The sequence below is a fragment of the Pseudogymnoascus destructans genome (genome assembly GCF_001641265.1).
Source record: "Pseudogymnoascus destructans isolate 20631-21 unplaced genomic scaffold scaffold_5, whole genome shotgun sequence".
Taxonomy (NCBI): domain Eukaryota; kingdom Fungi; phylum Ascomycota; class Leotiomycetes; order Thelebolales; family Thelebolaceae; genus Pseudogymnoascus; species Pseudogymnoascus destructans.
Genome location: NW_020167524.1, coordinates 38181 through 60881, shown reverse-complemented (window position 1 = coordinate 60881; position 22701 = coordinate 38181). Strand labels below are relative to the sequence as shown.

The 22701-nt window shown below is 49.7% G+C and overlaps 13 protein-coding genes across 13 annotated transcripts; 7 read left to right on the top strand and 6 right to left on the bottom strand.

Moving 5' to 3' along the window:
• Nucleotides 1–3024: 3024 nt before the first annotated feature.
• On the bottom strand, nt 3025–3641 carry VC83_02298 (uncharacterized protein). The gene has a single exon (XM_024465964.1). The coding sequence runs from the start codon at nt 3593–3595 to the stop codon at nt 3209–3211; it is 387 nt and encodes a 128-aa protein (XP_024326361.1). The 5' UTR covers nt 3596–3641; the 3' UTR covers nt 3025–3208.
• Nucleotides 3642–3769: 128 nt separating this feature from the next.
• On the top strand, nt 3770–7105 carry VC83_02297 (uncharacterized protein). Its single transcript, XM_024465963.1, has 2 exons — nt 3770–3906; nt 3955–7105. The coding sequence occupies exons 1-2, from the start codon at nt 3853–3855 to the stop codon at nt 6709–6711; spliced, it is 2811 nt and encodes a 936-aa protein (XP_024326358.1). The 5' UTR covers nt 3770–3852; the 3' UTR covers nt 6712–7105.
• On the top strand, nt 7106–7747 carry VC83_02296 (uncharacterized protein). Its single transcript, XM_024465962.1, has 2 exons — nt 7106–7285; nt 7347–7747. Exons 1-2 carry the CDS (start codon nt 7178–7180, stop codon nt 7560–7562), a joined length of 324 nt encoding a protein of 107 aa, XP_024326357.1. The 5' UTR covers nt 7106–7177; the 3' UTR covers nt 7563–7747.
• A 227-nt stretch (nt 7748–7974) lies between these two features.
• Nucleotides 7975–9601, top strand: VC83_02295 (uncharacterized protein). Its single transcript, XM_024465961.1, has 2 exons — nt 7975–8204; nt 8253–9601. The coding sequence occupies exons 1-2, from the start codon at nt 8137–8139 to the stop codon at nt 9517–9519; spliced, it is 1335 nt and encodes a 444-aa protein (XP_024326360.1). The 5' UTR covers nt 7975–8136; the 3' UTR covers nt 9520–9601.
• A 151-nt stretch (nt 9602–9752) lies between these two features.
• On the bottom strand, nt 9753–10469 carry VC83_02294 (uncharacterized protein; the record flags this gene model as incomplete). Its single annotated transcript, XM_024465960.1, has 2 exons — nt 9753–10194; nt 10249–10469. The coding sequence occupies 2 exons, from the start codon at nt 10467–10469 to the stop codon at nt 9753–9755; spliced, it is 663 nt and encodes a 220-aa protein (XP_024326359.1).
• Nucleotides 10470–10698: 229 nt separating this feature from the next.
• VC83_02293 (uncharacterized protein) lies at nt 10699–11291 on the bottom strand (the record flags this gene model as incomplete). The annotated part of the gene is made up of 2 exons (XM_024465959.1): nt 10699–11004; nt 11067–11291. The coding sequence occupies 2 exons, from the start codon at nt 11289–11291 to the stop codon at nt 10699–10701; spliced, it is 531 nt and encodes a 176-aa protein (XP_024326354.1).
• A 400-nt stretch (nt 11292–11691) lies between these two features.
• VC83_02292 (uncharacterized protein) lies at nt 11692–12717 on the top strand (the record flags this gene model as incomplete). The annotated part of the gene is made up of 1 exon (XM_024465958.1): nt 11692–12717. One exon carries the CDS (start codon nt 11692–11694, stop codon nt 12715–12717), a length of 1026 nt encoding a protein of 341 aa, XP_024326353.1.
• Nucleotides 12718–13311: 594 nt separating this feature from the next.
• Nucleotides 13312–13970, top strand: VC83_02291 (uncharacterized protein; the record flags this gene model as incomplete). The annotated part of the gene is made up of 2 exons (XM_024465957.1): nt 13312–13410; nt 13461–13970. 2 exons carry the CDS (start codon nt 13312–13314, stop codon nt 13968–13970), a joined length of 609 nt encoding a protein of 202 aa, XP_024326356.1.
• Nucleotides 13971–14733: 763 nt separating this feature from the next.
• Nucleotides 14734–15665, bottom strand: ATP7 (ATP synthase d subunit). The gene is made up of 4 exons (XM_024465956.1): nt 15612–15665; nt 15064–15459; nt 14921–15007; nt 14734–14855 (listed from the first exon to the last, which is right to left on the bottom strand). The coding sequence occupies exons 1-4, from the start codon at nt 15621–15623 to the stop codon at nt 14826–14828; spliced, it is 525 nt and encodes a 174-aa protein (XP_024326355.1). The 5' UTR covers nt 15624–15665; the 3' UTR covers nt 14734–14825.
• Nucleotides 15666–15855: 190 nt separating this feature from the next.
• EGD2 (GAL4 enhancer protein) lies at nt 15856–16999 on the bottom strand. Its single transcript, XM_024465955.1, has 3 exons — nt 16609–16999; nt 16456–16514; nt 15856–16396 (listed from the first exon to the last, which is right to left on the bottom strand). The coding sequence occupies exons 1-3, from the start codon at nt 16843–16845 to the stop codon at nt 16063–16065; spliced, it is 630 nt and encodes a 209-aa protein (XP_024326121.1). The 5' UTR covers nt 16846–16999; the 3' UTR covers nt 15856–16062.
• A 431-nt stretch (nt 17000–17430) lies between these two features.
• VC83_02288 (uncharacterized protein) lies at nt 17431–17931 on the bottom strand (the record flags this gene model as incomplete). The annotated part of the gene is made up of 2 exons (XM_024465954.1): nt 17431–17748; nt 17806–17931. 2 exons carry the CDS (start codon nt 17929–17931, stop codon nt 17431–17433), a joined length of 444 nt encoding a protein of 147 aa, XP_024326122.1.
• Nucleotides 17932–18937: 1006 nt separating this feature from the next.
• VC83_02287 (uncharacterized protein) lies at nt 18938–20202 on the top strand (the record flags this gene model as incomplete). Its single annotated transcript, XM_024465953.1, has 1 exon — nt 18938–20202. The coding sequence occupies one exon, from the start codon at nt 18938–18940 to the stop codon at nt 19973–19975; it is 1038 nt and encodes a 345-aa protein (XP_024326119.1). The 3' UTR covers nt 19976–20202.
• A 408-nt stretch (nt 20203–20610) lies between these two features.
• PLS1 (phospholipid scramblase 1) lies at nt 20611–22234 on the top strand. The gene is made up of 4 exons (XM_024465952.1): nt 20611–21349; nt 21409–21644; nt 21697–21862; nt 21926–22234. The coding sequence occupies exons 1-4, from the start codon at nt 21184–21186 to the stop codon at nt 22030–22032; spliced, it is 675 nt and encodes a 224-aa protein (XP_024326120.1). The 5' UTR covers nt 20611–21183; the 3' UTR covers nt 22033–22234.
• The last annotated feature ends 467 nt before the right edge of the window (nt 22235–22701 follow it).

Sequence of the window (22701 nt, the reverse complement as noted above, 5' to 3'; positions counted from 1 at the left end):
AGACGAGAAGGCATCCTTACACTAACCAGGCTTGGTAACTGTAGTCAACGTAAGAGAATCCCATAGAACCATCTTAGGTTCCTAGCCTATAGGAAGTGAAAGAAGGTCCAAGGTCAGAGTACCCCTATAGACAAATTATGTCATAACTTAACCAATCTTGTGGGTAACTATGAAGCGATGACTGTCATACTGACATTCGTTGCACTCAGTTTGCTATTAAACTCAAGAGCAAACTTAGAAATCTTCTCCTCAAACCTACAAGTCACCATACATATCTTGGCTTATCACACCAACAACAGAAGCAATACTACTCAACGATTGCTGCAAACTCTTCTACTACATCTGTTTATGCTACATACATCACGGCATATCATTTGGACACTCATTGAACAAGTTATTAAGAAAATCTCCTCCTTAAGGGGGTGGGCCAATACTACCACATGGCATATCTCTACCAACTAGAGGCCTAGGAACATGAACAATAGCTCTAGAAGCTTCTACAACCCTCTATGATTCATTACACGTCATCGCTCCTTAGTTACCCACAAGATTGGTTAAGTTATGACATAATTTATCTATAGGTACTCTGACCTTGGACCTCCTTTTCACTTCCTATAGGCTAGGGACCCAAGAGATGGTTCTATGGGATTCTCTTACATTCACTACATGATTAGCAAGCTAGTTGTGGGTCGCACTTGATTTCTAATACATTTACCAAGCCTGGTTAGTCATGGAAAGTCATGGAAAATGAGAGAACTACACTCCTTTGGCATAAATAGGATTGCCCTTTCCTTAAGAAAGGGCAAGCAGGCAATACAGTAAATTGACTATCACATACTTCCACGTCTTTTACAAGCTTCCAAGCATTCATATTGTTACTCCTTGTTTCTGAAAAGTCAGTGAGGTGTTAACTGTAACGCTGACTTCTAAATGATAGAAGACACAGAGGTTCTCTTGCGTAAAGGTTTACTTATCAGAGGAGGCAGGGGATCAGACACAAAGGCTTCAAGTAACACGTTACTAGTATATAACAAATACTGTATTGAGTTGAGCACGAAGCTCCTATCTAAGGAAATACTATCTACTTATATAGTGGCGTCGTGCCTAGTGGACTCCTGGGAACTCACTCGAGTCCTCGGAGTCCTGGACTCTTAGGACTCTTCTCATCATCCTGCGAGTCCGTCACGTGATACTTTCGGACCTACTATTCCCCGCTGCCCCTCCAGGTACCAGGGCCGGTCTCATGCGACCTCCCTCCTTCCTGTCCTGTAGTTGGCCAGCCTTCTTGTTCCGTCGTAACATTAACCTCTGACTTACCCCTGAGTTCCCAGACTCAACATTTGTTGCAACTTGTCTGAACCACTTCACTACATCACACACCTGATTGCTGCGTTGTGGAATAGTCTAAGCTACAACCCTTTGGCTCTGTTTCCTAAGACAGTGTGTTGTCTTAGTAAAATCATCCCTTCCTTGGGTGGCTAGATTCTCACATCTGGTGCACCCACCATTACAGATGTACGTCCGCACTGGTGTTGACAGCACCCCACCACTATTAATCGTAGTTGTAAGGAGCGCATTTGCAGAGCGTAAGGTCATCCCATCTGGGGGGGAGCTGTTGATAAAGACTCGGTCAAAAATATCATACTGATGTGGTGTTTTTGGTCAGTCAGCCTTGACTGATGGTTCAGCATTGAGCAGCATACGCAATGCTCGCTGGGGATTAAAAGGAAACAAGCCAGCGCCACGGTATGCTGACTCAATGTTCTGATGGTTGCATACATCAAGCCGTGCCTGGATGTATGCCTCCATCCATTCATACTTCTGTATGCGCGCAAGTTGCGCTTGGTTGAGTGGGGAGAGCGCTGCTGTCAGATGCTTTTTTAGCGGGCCGAATATCGCAACATCCAGTGGTTGTAGTAAGTGCGATGTATGAGGGGGAAGTATCAGTAATACAATACGGTTCTGCATGCAATGTGCAATGAAACTCCCGCTAATGTGTGAGTCGTGGCCATCACATATAAGAAGCCAGTGCTGACCATCTGCTTTTGTACGTGTTGTTGGCTCGAAGATGCGTTTTAACCACTCCAACCCATGGAGGTTGCTTGTCCAGCCTTTCGTATTCACAGAGAAGAACCACTGGTCGATGACTGCGGGCGGAATCCATGATTGGAGAACGTTCTTGCCCTTAAAGATCCCGAGGGGTGGGAGGATGGTTCCGTCTGCGCAGATGCACTCGACCATCGAAACCCATTCCTGACGGCCAGGATGCGCTTGATGCTTCGTACGAAGTGTTGAATCAAGTATAATTCGAGTAGATTCCATTGTCCCAATCGAAAATCCGGATTCATCCATGTTATATGTGTTCTCTTGCGTGATTCCAAACTCTTGAACCACCTTGGTGTACGCGTTAAACCATGCCGTAAGCACTGGTTTTGTTGCACCGTCCATGCATACAGTTTCGATCCGTCGCCCAATAGCGACCCGTAGATGGGGATGTTGTTGTATGAATCGTGGTACCCAGTCGCGACCGAGGGAAAATCGTGGTTGGGGTAGAAGTAAGTTTGGCGTCACGTCATCAAAATTGAGTGACCAGTGCGACCGGAGTTCTTCAGCTATTTCCTTCAACAACCGATGCCCTGGAGAATAGCCGCTGATTGTTAGGTTTTTAACCCACTTTAGAAGTATCTGTTCTTGCGCGCCTGATAAATTCTGCTGTTTCTGGCGGGCTTGGGAGCGTGTCAAACCTCCATTGACGCGTCGCGTCACTGAACTCTTCGGCAGCCCCAGCACTTTCTCAGCGTGATATGCACTCTTATATTCTTAGATTGGACGTCTAATACTGCCTGGGCTATTAAAGTTTCACGCTCAGCAACACCCAGGCTTTTACAGCGAACCATTGTTGAGTTATTCACAGTTATCAGAAGTCGGCGGGGTGAATTCCCCGCGTTACGCCATCCCCCGCGTTACACCACGACTTACGTTACTTAAAATATGCGCAGTTATTCGAGTAGTTTCAATAGAGAATGGGCAAAAGTTGGTTTGATTCAATATTACAAGCTATAGAGTAATCCAAGCCTGTCCATGCCACACCTCCGTCGAACGTGTCCCCGTAACTCGCCCTTACAGCTATTATAACATTTTCATTGTCGTTCGAAGTCGTGAACTACGCCTTTAATCCGGTTCTTCCAAATGAGTAGAAGCTGCTATTTTACTTCTTGTTCAGCTCAGCGGCTCTCTTCGCTCTGTCCTCCTTCGTCCCCTCTTGTTGCACCTGGAAGTCTTTTGGGATAGCGGGGCCTGGGTTTGCTTGGTGGTGCCTGATCTGAACAGGATCTCCATGCGGCTCGGAGTCGTTGTGAACGGGGTGGCTGCTCGCTGTTGAGTTTGTCTTGGAGCTGGGATCTTTGGCAATCTGCTCGGTGATGGAACCAGCAGGGTGGTTATCATATTCGTCTGTTCCGGCAGGCATCTTGGATGAGTGCTTTTTCAGTGTTGACAGGTTTGTTGGTGACTTTTCAGTTAAGGATTTGATATTAAACGGTGGCTGTAGTAGTAGTAGATGATTTAGAGACGATGTAGATAACCTGAACTTCATTGCTGACGTTCTTATATACCCTTTGGGTACCTGTGTAACAAGGGTGATGACGTCGTCGTCCACGCCTCAAACTTGCGTGTCGTAGATTGAGCGACGCGCTAAAAGTATATCACGTGACCACGGGATTATGACGCGGGGGCCAATGCTCAACTGAAAGAACCCACGCGATTTCTGCCCAAGGAGTTGAATACCAGAGTTTCCAAGGAGGAATGCTTGACTACCTGCGGATTAATAGAAGCCCACAATGAGCTTCGAATATGCCCTCCGAAAGCGATGACCAACAACAGCCGGTGAAGCTATCACTGCCGCTGGTATGTGTGATAGCCCAGCTTACCTTGGCGCCGCTGACCATTATCTAGGAGTACCAGCAGGAGATATTTAACGAACTCCGCACCGAAGATGAGCTCCTCATATTGGCTCGGGGTTGCGGCCTTTTACGAATCGTGACGAATCTCCTACACTCTTACGACGCAGCTGGGAATAACCTCGTACTTATTGTCGGGGCGGAAGATCGTGAGAATGGGTGGATTGGAGAGGCCTTGGCTGAACATGCAGCTATCAGCGGCTCCTCTAAAGCTCGAGGTCTCAGCGTCGTCAATACAGATCTTATGAACGTCGGCACCAGAGAGAGGATGTATGCGAACGGTGGCATATTCAGCATTACATCCCGGATTCTTGTCGTCGATTTATTGACGAGTTTGCTGGCGCCTGACACTATTACGGGTATTATAGTGCTGCATGCTGATCGAGTTGTTGCGACTTCCACGGAAGCTTTCATTCTTCGAATATACAGGCAGCAGAACAAAGATGGGTTCCTCAAGGCATTCTCCGACAACCCAGAGGCATTCACAGTGGGCTTCGCTCCACTTGCGACAATGATGAGAAACCTCTTCCTTAGGAAGGCCTCGTTTTGGCCACGCTATCAAGCCACGATACAAAGATCACTTCAAGGGAAAAAGAAAGCAGAAGTGATCGAATTGGAAGTACCGATGACCGATGCTATGCGAGATATCCAAAACGCCATCATGGAATGCGTTGAAGCCAGCATCGGGGAGCTCAAGAAAGGAAATTCGGGGCTTGCAATGGAAGACTGGAACGTTGACCGGGCAATTCACAAGGCTTTCGATGCGATGGTTAGGCGGCAGCTCAATCCAGTGTGGCATCGTGTTAGTTGGAAGACGAAGCAGATAGTCAGCGATTTGACTGTCCTCCGTGGACTGTTAGATGCCTTACTGACCTACGATGCCGTCTCATTTCTTCGCTATTTGGATACAGTTGTGGCCGTGCACTCGCCGCCTCCAGGCTCTACGAGACAGAATGTATCACCTTGGCTTTTCTTAGGTGCCGCGCATACGATATTTGACACTGCCAAGCGGCGAGTCTACACCGGCAAGTTAGACCGCAAAAGTTCCGCAAATACAAATTTGGAGGGTTCCCTTCGTCCCGTTTTAGAAGAACAGCCGAAATGGGGGCAGCTAGCTGAAACATTGGAAGAAATCGATCGAGACTTATACTTCAATACACTGATCCGGGATGACTCCAATGGCACGATTTTGATAATGTGCGCGGATACAGCAACATCCCGCCAAATAAAGGAATACCTGCAGATTATGCACGTTCAAACTGAGGACCAGACCGATGATGGTGACTCCGAACCAAAGCCATCAGCGGCACATATGATGCGGAGCAAGCTAAGAGATTATCTTAGATGGAAACCGGAATTTGCAAAAATAAGTTCATCTCTATTTGGGGAGAACCAAAAATCCTTAAGTGAAGCTGGCGGCGGAATAGGAGGGCCAAGCAGCTTCCGAGGAAAACCACCCCCGAACAAGAGAAGGCGAATTAGAGGAGGCAGAAGCAATATATCTACGTCTCATCGCGGGGCTGATGGCAATGTTCAAATAGGAGAGGACAAGCCTTCAGAAGTCGCAACATTGTTGTCGGAAATCCGTCCAACAGATGCCGAGTCAATGCAAAAGGCCGAGCCCATCGTGGATCCACTGGATGTCACAGAGGATTTCTTTGAGCTATTTGATATGGATGAGCTGATTGTCGTTCATGCATATGATGGCGACATGGACGAGCACCTGTTGGAAGAAGTCAAACCTCGATATATCATCATGTACGAACCCGAGCCAACGTTCATCCGCCGCGTTGAGGTCTACCGCAGCTCGCACAACGACCGCAATGTCAGATCATATTACATGTGCTACGGCGGGTCTGTCGAGGAGCAACGATTCCTGACCGCGATCCGCAGAGAAAAAGATGCCTTTACACGGCTGATTAAGGAGAAGGCCAATATGTCGATTGTTATGACGGTGGATGCCCATGGGATTGAAGACCAGGAGGATGTATTTCTTCGGACTATTAACACTCGTATTGCGGGTGGTGGACGGCTCGCAGCTACAGCCACTCCGCCACGAGTTGTCGTCGATGTCCGCGAAGTCCGGTCTTCTCTGCCTTCGCTCCTCCACGGCCGCAATATGGTCATTGTGCCTTGTATGCTCACCGTAGGCGACTACATTCTGTCACCGGATATATGTATCGAGCGCAAGAGCATCAAGGATCTGATCTCCTCGTTTAAAGACGGCCGCCTTTACACCCAAGCAGAAACGATGCTCCAGCACTACAAATCGCCTATGCTGCTCATCGAATTCGACCATAACAAGTCCTTCATGCTCGAGCCCTTCGGTGATGCCCAAGGCTCATCGTCAGCCCTAGCAGCCAATTCATCGTCGGATCTCCAGTCCAAGATTGTTCTTCTCACCCTCGCCTTCCCGCGGCTACGCATCATCTGGTCCAGTAGCCCCTACCAGACGGCGGAGATCTTTGAGAGCTTGAAGACGCAGCAGGCGGAGCCGGACCCGATTGCTGCCGTCAGGGTGGGGCTGGATAAGGATATGAACGCTGAGGATCAGGTTTTCAATCGCGAGCCGCAGGATATGTTGAGGGTGGTGCCGGGGGTCACGAGCAAGAATCTCAAGAATCTGGTGTTGAAGGCGGGGAGTATCATTGAAGTGTCTAATATGAGCGAATCGCAGCTGGCGCCTATGGTGGGGAAAGAGGCGGGGAAAAAGATTCATAGGTTTTTCAACACGAATGTGTTGGACGGTTAGATAATGGCAAACACAGTGCACAGGTCCCAACTATAGCCTTTGATTCGGTGAAAACCAGAAGTTAACAATTCACATGACCCCTGGTTTTGGAGATGGTCTATATGCCTTGTCTAGCCGGGCGTAGTTGGAGAATAAACGCGGCGGAACTGCTCCGCGAGAGCATTTGGGGTAAGCTACAACCTAAAAGAGCTATATTATAGGATAATTTTGACATGGAGAAAGATGTCTGATGTGAGATTGCCGTTAGAACCGTACAGGAGCCAGTTATCCTGCCTTTGGCGTTAGAAACGTGCCTAGTTTTTCCGTTCCCCTCATTGCTGAATAATTCTACGAACGAACCCCTCTTCCAGCCGCCCGAGTAGTCACTTACTTGAATCGAATAACTTCACACAAATTATTACTTATACTTCTTATTATACCCCTTTGTCGTTAAACATCAAAGTCAACTTAATCAACTCATATCACAATGTCTACCAAGCCCATCCGCCGCGTCACCCTCTTCAAGATCCCAACGGAAGAGGGTCAAGAAAAGCTCCTTGCGAAATACCACACCATGCCTCAAGAAGCACTCAAGGTATTTCCACCCACCTCCCTATCCCACTTACATCTTATCCCAGAGCTAACGGGGCCCTCAGGACGGCGCACCATACATCCTCGACATCCAAGCCGGCAAGACGTTCCCCGACCAGCGCGCCCAGGGCTTCACCCTGGCCGTTTCAACGGTCTTCAGGAACAAGGAGGATATGCTGTTCTACGACAATGAGTGCACAGGGCACGCGGATCTCAAGAAGGTGGCTATGGCCGTACACGAGGGCATCATAATGGTGTATTTCGAGAGCATCTTTGATTAGAGGGAGGGTGCAAAGTGAAGGCCGGATGGACGGAGCAGTTGCGGAATGGACCCTCAGCCAGGAACGGGGTTAGTGTAGATATGTCCGCAGAGCATAGATTACAAGTGATGATTTCTCCATATTCTGTGTCCGTGTATTTTTATTTCAAGATTTATCATGATTGCTAAATGAATATGCGTGATAAAGTGAGTTTCCGACAGTGGATACATAAGTTACCCCATAGTTTTCCCTTTGGAAGTTGGAGATGTATCTTGTACCCCGCATGCGGAATTAAAAACACCACTCCGCGCTTTTCCGCCATCCCGTCATCGAATGGCTATGCCGCGCGCTAACCCCGCGACCCTCCCGAGCTCCAAGCCAAGGGTCCATTGATAGAAGGCTACAGTATGATAATAGTAATATTTCCCCTCAAATAACTTGTAACTTCTCTAAAATCGACTATTCTATAAATTTCCCATTGCCTGCCAATACAACTTTCGGATTTTGAAGATAGCTCGCTGGAACAAAGACAAGACTGCATTGGAGCGATATAATAAGCTGTTTGACAGTGTAGATCTCCCATCAGGTCTTCAATATGCCGGTCACAGCATTTAAGGTGGAGGAACAATACTCATATCAGAATGGGTTTGGTTCATACCATGAGTAAGAAGCCATCTTATTATGAAATCCAATGAGCTAACTGCATTACAGATCAGAAGCCATCGAAGGAGCATTGCCCGTAGCTGCGAACTCACCACAAAAGCCGCCGTACGGCCTCTACGCAGAGAAGCTTTCCGGCACAGCTTTCACAGCACCCCGCCACGAAAATCTCCAATCATGGTTATACCGAATCCTTCCCGCAGCATCACACAGCGACTTCGCCGCATACAATGGTGCAGTTGAGTCCACCTCTCAGTCTCCACTTCATCAAATTCCCAACCAGCTCCGCTGGAACCCCTTCGACATGGACGAAACAAAAGATTGGGTACACTCCCTCAAGCACCTCGGTGGCGCCGGTTCCCCAGCCATGAAATCCGGTCTGGGCATCCTCATCTTCGCCGCAGGCAAGGACATGGGCAACGAGGCCTTCTACTCCGCCGACGGCGACTTCCTCATCGTCCTCCAACACGGCGTCCTCGACATCCAAACCGAGCTCGGCCGCATCCTCGCCCGCCCCAATGAAATTGTCGTCATCCCCCGTGGTGTCCGCTACCGCGTCACCCTCCCCGTGGGCCCCGTCCGCGGTTATATCCTCGAGCTATACCAGGGCCACTTCGAGCTTCCCGAGCTAGGCCCCATCGGATCCAACGGGCTCGCGAACGCGCGCGACTTCCAAGCCCCTGTAGCTGACTTCCAGGAAGATACCTCCAGCACCTGGACCATCTACTCCAAGTTCGACGGAAACCTCTTCACAGCCTCGCAGAACCACACACCCTTCGACATCGTCGCGTGGCACGGGAACTACTACCCCTACAAGTACGACCTCGGGCGCTTCAACACCATCGGCAGCATCAGCTTCGACCACCCCGACCCGAGCATCTTCACCGTGCTAACCGGCCCATCCGACCACGTCGGCACCGCCATCGCCGATTTCGTCATCTTCCCCCCTCGCTGGCTCGTGCAGGAAGACACCTTCCGCCCGCCGTGGTTTCACCGCAACACCATGTCCGAGTTCATGGGTCTGATCACCGGTGACTACGATGCCAAAGAGGGAGGCGGGTTCAGACCCGCCGGCGCGAGTCTGCATAATGTGATGAGTGCGCATGGGCCGGATGCGGCGACGCATGAGAAGGCGAGTGGGGCGGCGCTGGCGCCCATGAAGGTTGGGGAGGGGAGCATGGCGTTTATGTTTGAGAGTAGTTTGATGATTGGGGTGTCGGAGTGGGGGCTGAGGGAGTGTGAGAAGGTGCAGCCGGATTATAATGAGAAGTCGTGGGAGGCGCTGAAGGTGAATTTTAAGAGGCCGGAGGGGAAGTAGGTAGGGGGTGTATTCGTAGTTATCCTCGCTATTTAGCTTTTTAGTGTTAGCTATTGTAAGGAATGAATATCCGTTACTTTTATCTACATCCTGTGTATCACTGTGCGTATGTGTCTTGTACTCACATAAACCAGGCAGCCTTCATGACTCCCATTTATAAACTTTTATCGTATGATATTTGTATCATCTCATATCTACAGCTCAACAACCCCAAAATAAAACCACCTATCTTCTCAAGCCTGCGCCCCAGTAACCTCAAACTCCTCAATCTCTCTCCTCAGCACCTCCACCCTCCTCGGCACAAAATACGCCTTATACCTCTCCGGCATCGCCACCAAGCTCGTCGGATCCGAATTCCCCGTCAACGGATGCGCATCCACCCCATCCGCGCTGCGGATCTCAAACGCATTCAACATGCGGATAAACACAAGATAAAGCTCTCTATTCGCCAGCAATGAGCCAGCACACATGCGGTAGCCCATGCCGTAGGTAAACATCGGCGCGTCGGGCTGCTCGAGCCAGCGCTCGGGGCGGAAGACAGAGGGATCGCTCCACACGGCGGAATCCATGTTGCAGGCCCATGCGTTGAGGAAATAGACTGCCTTTGCGGGGATGACGATGCCGTTGTAGGTGACGTCTTTGATGGGGAGGGCGAGACGGAGGACGGTGAAGTAGCTGGGGGGTGTTAGTAGATGAATATGCGGAGAAGGGGGGGGGGGCTTGGATTACCGAAGGCATTCGCGGACGAGGGCGACGATGTAGCGGCATTTTTGGTCGTCCTGGGCGCACAGAGGGGTTCGTCGGGGTGTAGAATTCGGCGATCTCGGCCCATGCTTTCTTTGGGATGTCAGGGCGCTGGGCGAGGAGAGCGACGCTCTATTGGAGGAGGGTTGTGACTGTGTCGAGTCCGCCGGAGAGCATGGTGAGACTGATGGATGTGAGTTCGGCATCGTTGAGTTGGGTCTCCTTGTCGAGGATGACGTTGGCTTGGATGCATGGTTTGTGCGTCCCCTTCTCCATGCGCTCCTCGAGACCTTTATTAAGGCCCTTCAAGTACACGTCGCGGCGATTTCTCATCTCACGGGCTTTCTTGGAGCCGAAGCTGAAGGGGTTCAGACGTAGGAGAGGAATAAAATCCAAAAGGTTACCGGTTGTGCTGCGGAATGTGCTGACTTCTCCTCAACGTGGGTGATCTCCTTGAAAAGTGCATCGTTCTGGCTGCTCATACGGACACCCCAGTTCAGAGTCAAGGCAAGACTGAGACTCGGGGCGTTGGATACAAGGTAAGGGATCGACACCGACAGTTCCCTCTTTGCCATATGTGAGGAGCTCAGACAAGAAGTCCTTGGTTTCGACGTCCAAGTGTGGGATATAGGTTTGTACAGAAGGTCGGTTGAGGGCAGAGGCGGCTACCTTCCGGCGGCGCTTCAATGAATCGCTGTAAGGAGATGTCCCAATGGTAGTTCCAGCGGTATCCGAAATAACCTATGAAACAATTTCGTATCAGGTCTTTTAAACTTTGCACGATTATGACATTTTAATCTTACCTTGTGAAACGTATAAAACTCGGGTCTCGAGCTCAAAGCCTGGGCGTGTTGGCCAAACAAGACCTTGGCTGAAGCAGCAGAGTTGACAACGACAACCGGAATATTCCCAAGCTGGATCTGGTAAACTGCTCCGTATGTCTTCGCCCACTCTCTGTATTTCTCAGCTGCATTCACGCGGATCTGCCCAATGTTTCCTATCAATGGAATTCCAGAAGGCCCTTTCATCCCCGGAGTGCGTGCCTGTCGACGCACAAACTCATTTATAACGACATAAGTAATTGGCACGAAGACGACTAGGAATTCCAACGGGGAAGTGGACCATACCGCCCGCCGGAACAGGTTCCGCGACTGTATATCGCCGCCATTGTACCATTATGGGCCATCCTTTTGAACATTGTCCTTCTTGTAATCGAGAGGCGATTGTTGGTAATGCGTATCGAGTCTATTCTATCTCTAAAATCCATTAGATTGGAAGACTGAGACACGCGGGTTGCATTAGCGAGCGTACAACAGTCGTTACCCTACAGCTCTGTGGGCATTTTAGCAATCAGTCGATAGAATAGGCTACGTGTATTGCAACCACAGCCAAGCGTATAGTATAAAACTCATCTACTTTTTAAGAAATATGGGCAAGGGCTCCGTCTTCCTCCTCGGTCCAGGTTTCATTGGACTCGGAGTCCTCAAAGAGCTCCTCCATGAAGGGTACCAGGTCACAATCCTGGTCCGAAAAGAAGAAGCAAGAGCAGGTCTCGAGAAGCTCGGCACTAAAACTATACTCGGATCGCTGGATGACGGTGATATAATCTGCAATGCTGCCGCCGCCGCCGACGTCGTAATGCACACCGCGACGGCTGATCACGAGCCCTCAGCCGTTTCCATCCTCGAGGGCATCAACGAGCGCGCCAAAACTGGAAAGAGCTCTATCTACATCCACACCAGCGGCTGCAGCGTCATCACTGATAAATCCAACGGTGCATACGCCAGTGACAAGATCTACGAAGATGACAAGCCCGAGACGATTGATAGTGTAGCGGACGATGCGCCCCACCGCACCATCGACCTGGCCATCCTCAAGCGCCGCGCCGAACTGGGAGCTAAAGCGAAGATCGCGATTATGTTCCCGCCCCTGATCTACGGGCTGGGCCAGGAGAACCGTCTCTCGATCCAGCTCCCGACCATGGCGCGCTTCGCGCTCAAGCACGGCTACGCGGGCTATGTAGGGAAAGGCAAGGCGCTCTGGCGACACATCCACGTGGCTGATCTGGCGCGGGGCTACATGACCATCCTGCACCACATGGAATCCTCGTCTGGAGAGGAGGTGCTCAAGAACCCGTACTTCTTCTCCGAGAACGGGGAGGACTACTCGTGGGAGGCATGTGCTGAGATGATTGGGAAGGCGCTGAAGCAGGCGGGCAAGATCGAGGATTCGACGCCGAGGGAGATTCCGGAGGAGCTGTATGGTGATCTCTTCAAGGAGTGGTCTGTCCCAGTCATTGGGCAGAATGCGAGGAACCGTGCCAATAGATTGCGTGCGCTGGGCTGGGAGCCCCGTGAGAAGTCGACGTTCGATTCTTTGATGTCGGATGAGTTGCCCCTCCTGCTGGCTGAGACGGGAGAGTTCAATGGCTACGCAGCAGCTGTTGCTTCCTAGTTCTGTATGCCGCTTAATAGCTAATAGCACTGCTAAAAGCAAATCCAGAAAATCATGAGCCCAACTTTACACCAATGGACACCTCGTATTTCGTGGATCAGGCGTTCGCCTTGCCTCGAATATCAACTGCACTTCATTCTCCCAGCGCTCCCCGCATCCCCACGTACATTAAAGCCCCCATAATCCATTGAAAAAATTAGGGATTCCGCGCTCTGAAAACAAACAGATAAGAGTTAAATAGTTAATTGATTCCGAGCACATCCTGGGCCAAGGCCCAGCTGTCACAAGCAAGTTACCCACTCCGACTCCACCCAGAAAACATGGTATGGCCACAATTGTGGCTTGCATGATTGATTGATTTGCAATATACAAATTCCTAAAAAGACACCTTTTAATATTCGAGGTTGTTCCCGTATTATAAATAGGCAAAAGAAGCCAAAGGCGACTGAGACTGACCGCACTTTTGTCTCACTTCGCTCGCGATTGATGTCGGAGACAAACCCCGCTCGACACATTTAGAACATATCCTGCACCTCAACACCTGGGCCATAGCACTACAATTCGCCCATACAGACTACTGCGGCCTCATTCACAATGCTTTCTTCGCCAATAGTCCGCGCAACAATCCAATCATGCCTCCTCTCCGCATCAAGTAACGTGCTCGCCCAAACCATCAGCGCATACCGAACAAACGTAACCTCCCCACCCCTCTCTCCCAGCAACACCACTAACAAACCCCGCAGTCACCATACACCATATCCTGGACGCCCGTCCTACACTTCATCATCTACACCGCCCTCAACTGTCCCCCCAACTTCCTCTGGCAACAGCTCCTCGAGTCCCTCTTCCCAAGCCGCACCCTGCGCCCCTCTCCCGCTGCCATCGCCGCCGCATCATCCAACGACGACAAGGAGCTCGACTCCGAGGAGGCCACCCATTCAATCGTTGAACCGCGCCTCAATCGCCGCAACACCGTGCTAAAGTTCCTCATTGACCAGAGCGCGGGCGGCGCAGCTAACACCATCGCGTTCGTCATGATCATGGCTGGGCTGCGCGGCGCGAGCTGGGAGGAGGCCTGGAAGCTTGTTCAGTTCGAGTTTTGGCCGCTGATGATCGCTGGTGCTAGACTGTGGCCGCTGGTTAGTCTTGTCAATTTTACGGTTCTGGAGTCGGTGGAGGCGAGGAATCTGCTGGGGAGTTTGGCGGGGATGGCTTGGGGTGTGTATTTGAGTCTCGTGGCGGCGAGCCCGTGATGCTCTCTGAGAGCAGTTTTAATGATCTATGGCAAGCCATGTGGTGAAAATGCCTCATGGTAATTGAATGAACGGCTGCTACTTCTACAATTACAGATTTGTAGCCTTGAACACATGTGACCGCTAGGTGGATTCCATGTGCTTCTGGTCTTGCATTTTTGATATATGATGGCAAAGTTTAGTCCTCTTTGCTTCTGAAATCAAGTAACACGTGCACCGGCGCCACCACCACCGTCATACCACCTCTTCTGGCGTGTCCCTCTTGACAAAAGCCTTTGCCCGGTACTTGAAGTGGTTGAAAGATGGAGAATATACCCACCGGACAATTTATCTCAGAAGAAACGAAGTTGCTGGAACATTGCATGACGGTAACATGGCGTTTGTCCAAGAGCTACAAGTGGGCGCGTCATTGCTTGTGGTATTGTCTTTTTAGGTCAGAATATAGAGGTCCTCAGAGTGGTTGGAAAGGGAAGTGGGAATTGCGAGTCATATTTGGGGCTTGGGGCATAGAACGATTTGTCGTGGCTGGTGAACGAAGGAAGGAACGACCAGACGTCTGAATTAACTAGTGCAACGAAGATCACTTAAGGAAGGAACGACCAGACGTCTGAATGAACTGGCGCAACGAAGATCACTCGAGGAAGGAACGAACATCTCGTTGTCAAAAAGAGAAGGAGCGCAGGCGCTGGCAAGGACAAGGGAATCAAAATATGCGATCAAAGGAATATCGAATCAGCAAAGATTAGCGTCATAAATCAAAGGTGAAAAGCAATCGGTTTCAATCTAATTGATTGTCTATCGGCTCTCCTATCTACAATAGTACAGTGGAAGTAGAAAATGGCAACTCTATAACATTTAAAGTACAGACAAGTCGCCAAATTTCTCCTGTATATTGAATTAGCACATGTTTTCCCGAAAGCAAGACAACTGTCAACAGCTGTTTTACGTACCTTGTAGCCTGGAACGCCCCAGCGTCCCTTGGAGACGAGCTGAGTGGTTCTCTCGTCGATATCTGGGCGGGCGGCGGCAACTTCGTCCTGGAGAAAAATGTCAGCCACCATCCATAAACACCAATGTATCCGGCACTACATACCACAGTGAGGTCCTCGAATGGGCGCGCGTCCTGGATGTTCTTGAGGGTCTTCTCCAAATCCTGGAGCTCGAGGTCGACTCTGCTCTTGGTCTCCTCAGCGTTCTTGATGGCCTGGGTCTCGAAGGTCTCGATAGCCTTGACCTGGCGGGAAACGTCGTAGGTGGCAGGCTTGAACGACTTGAAGTGATTCTCTATGGAGTCAACGACGGCCTGGTTCTTGAGAGTCGCGCGGTAGTGGCTGAAGTCTACAGTGGATGGCGCCTCGGAAAGCTGTTGGAGCTTGCGGCGGGCATCCTCGTTGCGCTTCTTGAAGGCGTGGAGGGAGGCGACGGTCTGGCCGCGGAGCCCAAGGCTCGTGGTGACTGCTTGCCAGTCAAGCTTGAGAGCTGCGCTACGCTGTTGTGTTGCTGTCAGCTTGTTGTTCTCGAATAGATCTCAGGGTCAGGAAGAAGTTGATCAGCCCCCAGCGGATGCCACAGCGCCTTCTTTCGGACCCCGAAAACTCGATCTAGTAGCTCGCTTCAATTCAATTGACTGATTGCACTTACTCCGGCTGACATTGTGAAGGTGACGCGATTGAACGATGAGGGAGTTGATGATCGTGGTGTCTCAAGGGTGCAGAACTCATTCGGCTGAAGCTAACTCGGTTATATATTTCACGTGACCGCACCCAACTTTTGTTCCGATATAACGAATACAGGGAGCTACAAAAGTAATGGAACTTCAATAACCAGTTACAGATACATGTAGCTAAGAGTCACTGTGTTTGGTTTATGGGAGTAGGCATAGTTGAAGGTTATTTTATGAGACCATAATAAAATGGCACTTTGGTCTGGTCTGGTTCATACATGCTCTCGGAATCTGCACTTGCCCATCTACTACTTTACAAAACCTGTAATAGAAACGGCTGTCCATATCATATTACTGCTTTATTGCACATTGTACAAAAGCTAGGTAGATAACAAGGCGTCAGGCGCTGAACAATTGCCCCGTCCGAACCTATATACTGAGAGCCATGATCGAGTTGACTATGTCGCTGTCGTTCTCTTTCAATGCCTTGACAGCCTTGTTGCGGGAAACGTTTGCCTGGGTCATGACAAGCTCAATATCCTTGTCCTCAAGTCCCTCAGCGTCAACCTCCTCATCATCTTCCTCCTCCTCCTTCTTCTCGTCAGCGGCCTCGACAGCCTTGCCCTTGCCGTGGTCGTGGGAGTAATCGTGAGTGGTGTGGTCGTTGCCAGTTTGGTCGTTGGTGTCAGCAGCTGCGAGCTGTTGGGCGGCAGATGCCTGTGCCTGGGAGTTGAGGTCCTCAATCTTGGCCTCACCGAAGACGCTAAGGGCAAATTGTAAGTATACATGCCAAACACCTTGGAGAAATAATTGGTATCTTACATGTAGGTGTTGCTGTTGGGCGACTTGTATACCTCTGGCTGGTTGATGACAAAGAGGATCTGGTAGACAGTTAGATCGGATGGTCTACGGCAAATATATCTGTAGGCCTGGACAAGCCTCCCAGTCTGCCAAAGGAGTTTCCATGCTACGTACGTTCTTTGGGCGTCTCAGAGTAACTCTGGTGATACCTGGGACTCTGACCAAGCCGAGTTTGGCAATCGACTTGCGGGCCTTCTTCTCATTGCGAGAGTGGACAACGGCGGTGGCGCCAGCTGGGATGGACTCTCCGGTCTCGACCTCGGAGTCAGAGTCGTCAGATGCTTCCTCCTCTGCCACAACCTGCTTGGGCACCTCCTCGTCGTTCAGTTCTTCGATGCGTGGGTTAGACATGGTGAGAGCTGTGAGGACCTTGTATTAGCTGTGGCGTTCTTCTCGATTGTTCCTGACGAAATTCCAAAATTTGTGCGGGGTGCCATTGCTCGATTTTGGCTGGTCGTCTTTTTCACAGGGTCGCACGTAATAGCTGTACAAAAACGGGCATTAACATACCTTGGATTCTTTAATGCACTGGGGCTGGAGTCAAATTATTGTAACCTCGTCGGTGTTGTCGATAGAGTGTTAGGGTTCGCACGCAGTTTATCAATTCGGCTAAGCCTAAACGAGTAGGCGGGCATAATTTCCGAACATTTCGAGGTGACGGCTATGCTGTACGTCCCTGACCCATATGTAGGACATGTACGATAATTAGAGGTTACAGACTGGTTAATGTACAATGGCTTATATCACTTCACAAACAGGTCTCTCAAAAATAGGCATAACGCCGCTTTGCTGGGACTGAGTTCCGGATAGTCTTTGATGTCCATATGCATTTGACGCCTGCCTTCTTTGACGTAGCATACAAGGCTTCCGAATAAGCTAAGGAACCCAGCAACCCATGAATTTCATGATCACGCTCCCCGTGCCATAAAGATCCCCTTATTTCGCAGCTGCCTTGACCTTGGCCAACGACTTTCTGACCTCAAAACGTGCCTGCTTCCTCAGTCTCAGAACCTTGAAGCGCTCGAAATCGGTGAGTGCGCGACGGCGCTCCTTCTGGGCGCGCTTCTTTGCCCATGCGCTCTCCTGCCACTTGGCCTCGATGCCAGCCTTCTCCCATGCAGCCTTGACGGTGCCGGAGCGGGATCCACGGGGGAGCTTCTCCAGAACGAGGGGTGTGAGAATGAGACGGGCGAGAGCGATCGACTGGCGGGGGACGGCGGTCTTGGTATCGGTGGATGGGCCATCAATCAGGACCTGCCTGCAGTTAGTATATATATCCCAGGTATCTCAGGTCTTTTTTGCTGGACGTACGCGCTTGTGGTCGATGATCTCGACAATAGTGGCGAGCTTTCCATCTTGGGATCCTCCATCGATGAGAACGATCCTTCCCACCTCGACTAATCTCCAGCTGGAGGCTTTGATCTCAGCGTCTCCCATTGTGTTGGCTGTCGAAGTCGAAAAGCTGGGTGCTGTTTGTTGGGTGCGGATGTCGTGGAGTCGCGACTGGATTCAATCTCGATGTGGGAAAAATTGAAGCGAGCCCTAGCCAGCTTTCCGCACCACATTTGGTTTAGGTCGCACGTGACTAAGCCTGGCAGGGATAACGTTACTCCGGCAAGAACTTCTCTTCTACCTATTTAATAAAAGCTATTTTCTCTTCAACCACGATCCTTCCAAACATTCACCCAGTCTCTGGTAGACCACCATTGAATGTGCTATACGAGCACTTTTCCAACTGGTGGTTCAACACCTTATTCACTGTATGTTATACCTTCTTCTTTTCTCCCGCAGCTTCAGGTGATGATATAATTTGCGATTGACCTTGCGTTCGTGGGACCCTCGCCGGGGTTTCTATACGGCGCGAGAGAGAGATATACCTTTCTTACATATCCTGATTACTGAAGCTCAAGAATGATTTGTTTTCTATATCATTTCTGTGTATACATACTGACCTGTGTCAGAATTTTTAGCATACCTGCACAAATAGATGGTGGGCCTGGAACCGAACGTTTCTATGACGAAGGACTCGTCGGTTCTGGGTCAGCTTGACAGTTGCTCAATGGTATGTCATATCTCATTTATATACAATCACCAACCCAAAATACGTCCAATGATTAAAAAACAAGCACTGAAAATCGTGAAACTCTTCGGAGTTTATGAACTTTTCTAACCAAGATCACTGAGCTGGACCTTCCAATACATTTCATAATATATAAACTTTACGGTGTTGAACACGTACTAATACTGTCTCAGGATACTTGCAAACAAACAGTCATGATGTATGGTCATTCCCATAAGCAGATTTAGGTTGACTTCACCGGCGATGATTCATACCAGTCACCCATAATAGTTAATTATATATTGAATAAAGAAGATATACCTGAACCAGATCATCAAGTGAATGCCTTAACTGAATAATTGGGTGCTGTCTGTGAGGCTATAAATGCGATCGGTTTTGCTCGGGATCAACAAGAAACTTACCTCATATATCTTCAACACATGCAATGCTCTTCACTACGACTCTCCCACCATAATCTATTTTGACGGCTCAACACTCAAAAGCATACAAGGGGTAGACCATCTGAGACATATCTTGGCATACATCTCAACCTCATCAGGTACTGTTCAACCTCCAAGCTATTATAATCTATCGCCCACAGCAACCCTTGCAAGTGTGGTAATGAGCTACCAACGACCAAGAGACTTTCCAGGTCATAACAGGCCAACCCCGCAGCGTTTTCTTACCCCTCTCGGTTGGGCAGTCCGCTTTCCTGATGGCCACATAGTTTACGAGAACCGTATGGGCAGACAGGGACCCCCAAGGGGTGGCTATCCATCTCCGAGTCAGTTCCCAGCCCGACATCCAGGGCAGCCCCAGGGGCAGTACCCGGGACAATCGATGGGCGGTTTCCCAGGGCAGTCCCAAGGTCAATATCCAGGACAATCGATGGGTGGTTTTCCAGGGCAGCCCCAAGGGCAGTTCCCAGGACAATTCTTTGGTCAATCTCGAAGCCAGTCTTCAACTCAGTCCTCTAGCCTCGTCCCAGGCATGGTCATAACCCAGTCATCCGGCCAGATACCGGGGGTGACTATAATACAGCCCCTAGGCACAGGCCAGTCTCCAGTGTTCATATCCCCATCTCCCGGGCAGGTCCTCGGCCAAAGCCCAGGCGGTCAACCCACGCAACAACCCGACGGAGGCTGGTCAGCGCCGCCAGGGCCGAAACCTCGCCAGCGCTTCCGAACCGGCCCTGAGCGGGTGAGGGTGGCTGATCTCAAAGAGGATGAGATAGATTGTCCGATCTGCTATCGAGATTATTACACTGGTGATTCTGAGAACGAATCGGAGGATGCGGTGAGGATAGCGTGTGGACATATGTATGGAAGGAGGTGCCTGGACAAATGGATTCAGGAGAATGATACTTGTCCAACTTGTCGAGGCAAGCTGGATCTTGTGAATGCTGTCGCTGGAAATCCATAAGTTTGCTTCGGTAGGGGTTGTTCGGGCTGAGTGAGTACTGGGCGAGGGCACGCATTTTGTTTATATCAAAGAGGGGCGCTGCAAGACCGAGGGCTCGGGAGTTATGAAAGGATTGAGCGTGTGTTGATTTGAGTAAATAATGGTTAATAGAACTCCACTCATATTGCAGGATAGCAGGACGATGATTTGGTTTTTTGCTACTAGCTTATTTGCTTAGCAGTAGATAGCAAAGCACAATAAATGAAAGTTATCTACCATATACTATCTCTTATTCCGAATTATGAAGTCTTTCTTGGCGGTAATGAGAGAAACACCCCCCAGAATGGATCGTGTGAATGGCCCATATACTCGTGCCCCCAAAAGTCCGACGAGGAGCTGTGCATAACAACAGCGATTACAGTAACTATAACTCAATTAGAGTCATTCAATCACTCACGGCTACAATCAGCAAGTCAGCTACTAATAGGTATAACTGAAGAGATAAACTCTGTCAGCTTAAATAGTTATCATTAGTCCTCAGCTAAGTCCGTCCCTTTTCTTCAGACTCTGGGCGGCACAAGTAGTCAGCCGCAAGGATAAACCTACACTTCATATTCCTTGAAAGTTTCCCAAGTTCAAGTTCTTTGCAAAAGACAGTCAAATCGACCCATAAACAACAAAAATGAGGCTCAAGCACTCCATCGTGAAATTTCATTGATGTGCCGTTGCTGGTGCTACCCCTGCGACTTGTGCTACGCCTCACAATCCCTGTCCCGAGACGTCAGGAGTCTCGACACCCCCAATCCAAACCTCGCCGGGCATCAACCACGCGCCACCAACTCCAAAAAATCGTAAGTGCCTGTTTCAATTGCGGGCTCGTGTAAGTATGACCTGGCCTCCCATCAACGACCCAAGTGGGGTGCGTAGTAGCGCCTCGCCGAGTTTGTCTGGCTTGTCGCCGGCCGTCGTCTTTCCCATTCTGTTTCTTCTCCTTCCATCTGTCTATCCTTTGAGAGGTGTTTTCGGAGATCGCAGCGCGAGGCTCATTTTCGATTCTTGCTCTTATTATTTTTGTTTAATTTTGTGGGATAGAGAATTCGGGTGCTGGCATATTTTTCTATTCCTCGACGCCGGTCGTCAGTACGAAAAAGAGGTGTTTGCCAGCGACGATTCGAAACCTTCGGCGAAGGATATACCACCAGTTAACAGTTCCGACGACGACATAAGCCATGGCGAACAGAGTCCTCTTGGCCTTTTTGGCGTTTGACATGCTCTTTCTCCTCTCAGCAGCACTTCTCATCGCCTTCCCCATGATCATGAAAGACCGCATTAGCCAACCGCCAACACAGGAAACAGTTGCTGAGAACCTCTTGCTGGAACGATGTCCCTTGACTGGTTCGTCAATCCCTCCATATTGACATTACTAGACTATAACTCACATATGAATCTCGCAGCTGCCATGGTCAACGCCATCATCATGTTCGTGACATTCCTGGCGACCATCCCCGCGCTCCTGATGCCGACTTCGCGCATGTGGCTCAAGATCCACGGATACCTCGTTTTTATCTGCGCTATGGTCTCGATGGCCATTGGACTCGTGCTCTGGTTCGATACATTGAAGACTCGCACGAACCTCTCGACTGTGTGGGCTGCCCAAGCGCAAGAGGTACAGAGTCTGTTGCAACAGAAGGTGAGATAGATATAGGCAAAGCAGGCTTGGAGGTTTACTGACGGCGGATTAGTTTAAATGCTGTGGCTACTTGAGTAGCAGCTCGCCGCCGTTTTTCCAGGATAGCGTCTGCACGAACCCGCTGGTTGCGGTGCAGCTTTCGGGATGCGTTGGGCCGTTCAGCTCGCTGGCGAATAACTTCTTGGATTTGATTTTCACGGCCGCCTTTGGGATTGTTGGTATGTTCTTCTGCAATATCGTGCGGTGGTCCGGGTAGTTGCTAACATGTGTGGTGTTATTAGGAATCGATGTAGCCTTGATCCTGTGTATCGCCATGCTCCTGAAGGACAGGAAAGAGAAGGAAAGGTATCGCCACATCGATGAGAAGTCAGGGACAGCAGGATTCTAAGCACAAATTTCGAGGCTGGAACGACAAGTATTTTCTACATAACGAAGCACGGATTCCATATGCAACTTGCACTTCTTCGTCGGCATTTTAGAGACTGGGGAAGGGATATAAATACAAGGCTCCAGGGTGGCCATCTGAATCGGAGGATTCCCGTAAATTTTAAAGTTTAAAATAAAGAAGAAATGAGAGATCTTGATTAGGCACAGTGCGAAAAGTGATAACAATTGCTTCAAAGCGTACGAACAGATGCTGACTGCTAATCTAATCTTCGTTCGGAGATCGCGCCTACGCTTCATCTTCAGATAAGATTCCCTTTATGTTGCGCTAAATTGTGCTCCGGTCTACTTCGCCATTTTAAATGGCGATACTGTGCCATCCAAAGGTCCGAAGAGAGACTGTACCACTATGCATAGTTTACAGTAACTGTGCTACCTAAAAGTCCTATAGTTTACAGCAACTGTGCCGTCTAAAAGTTAGGGGAGGGACTGTGCCATTATGTATAGAATACAACAACTGTGAGTAAAAAGAACGATCTTAATCACTTGGATCTATTTTATATAGGCTAGTTACTTAAAAATATAGCAATGATAATAATTTCTAGGGTAGATTACACACATCTCTACAATTCATTAAATGTGGCATTTTATTTAGATGGGCCTATAGACAATT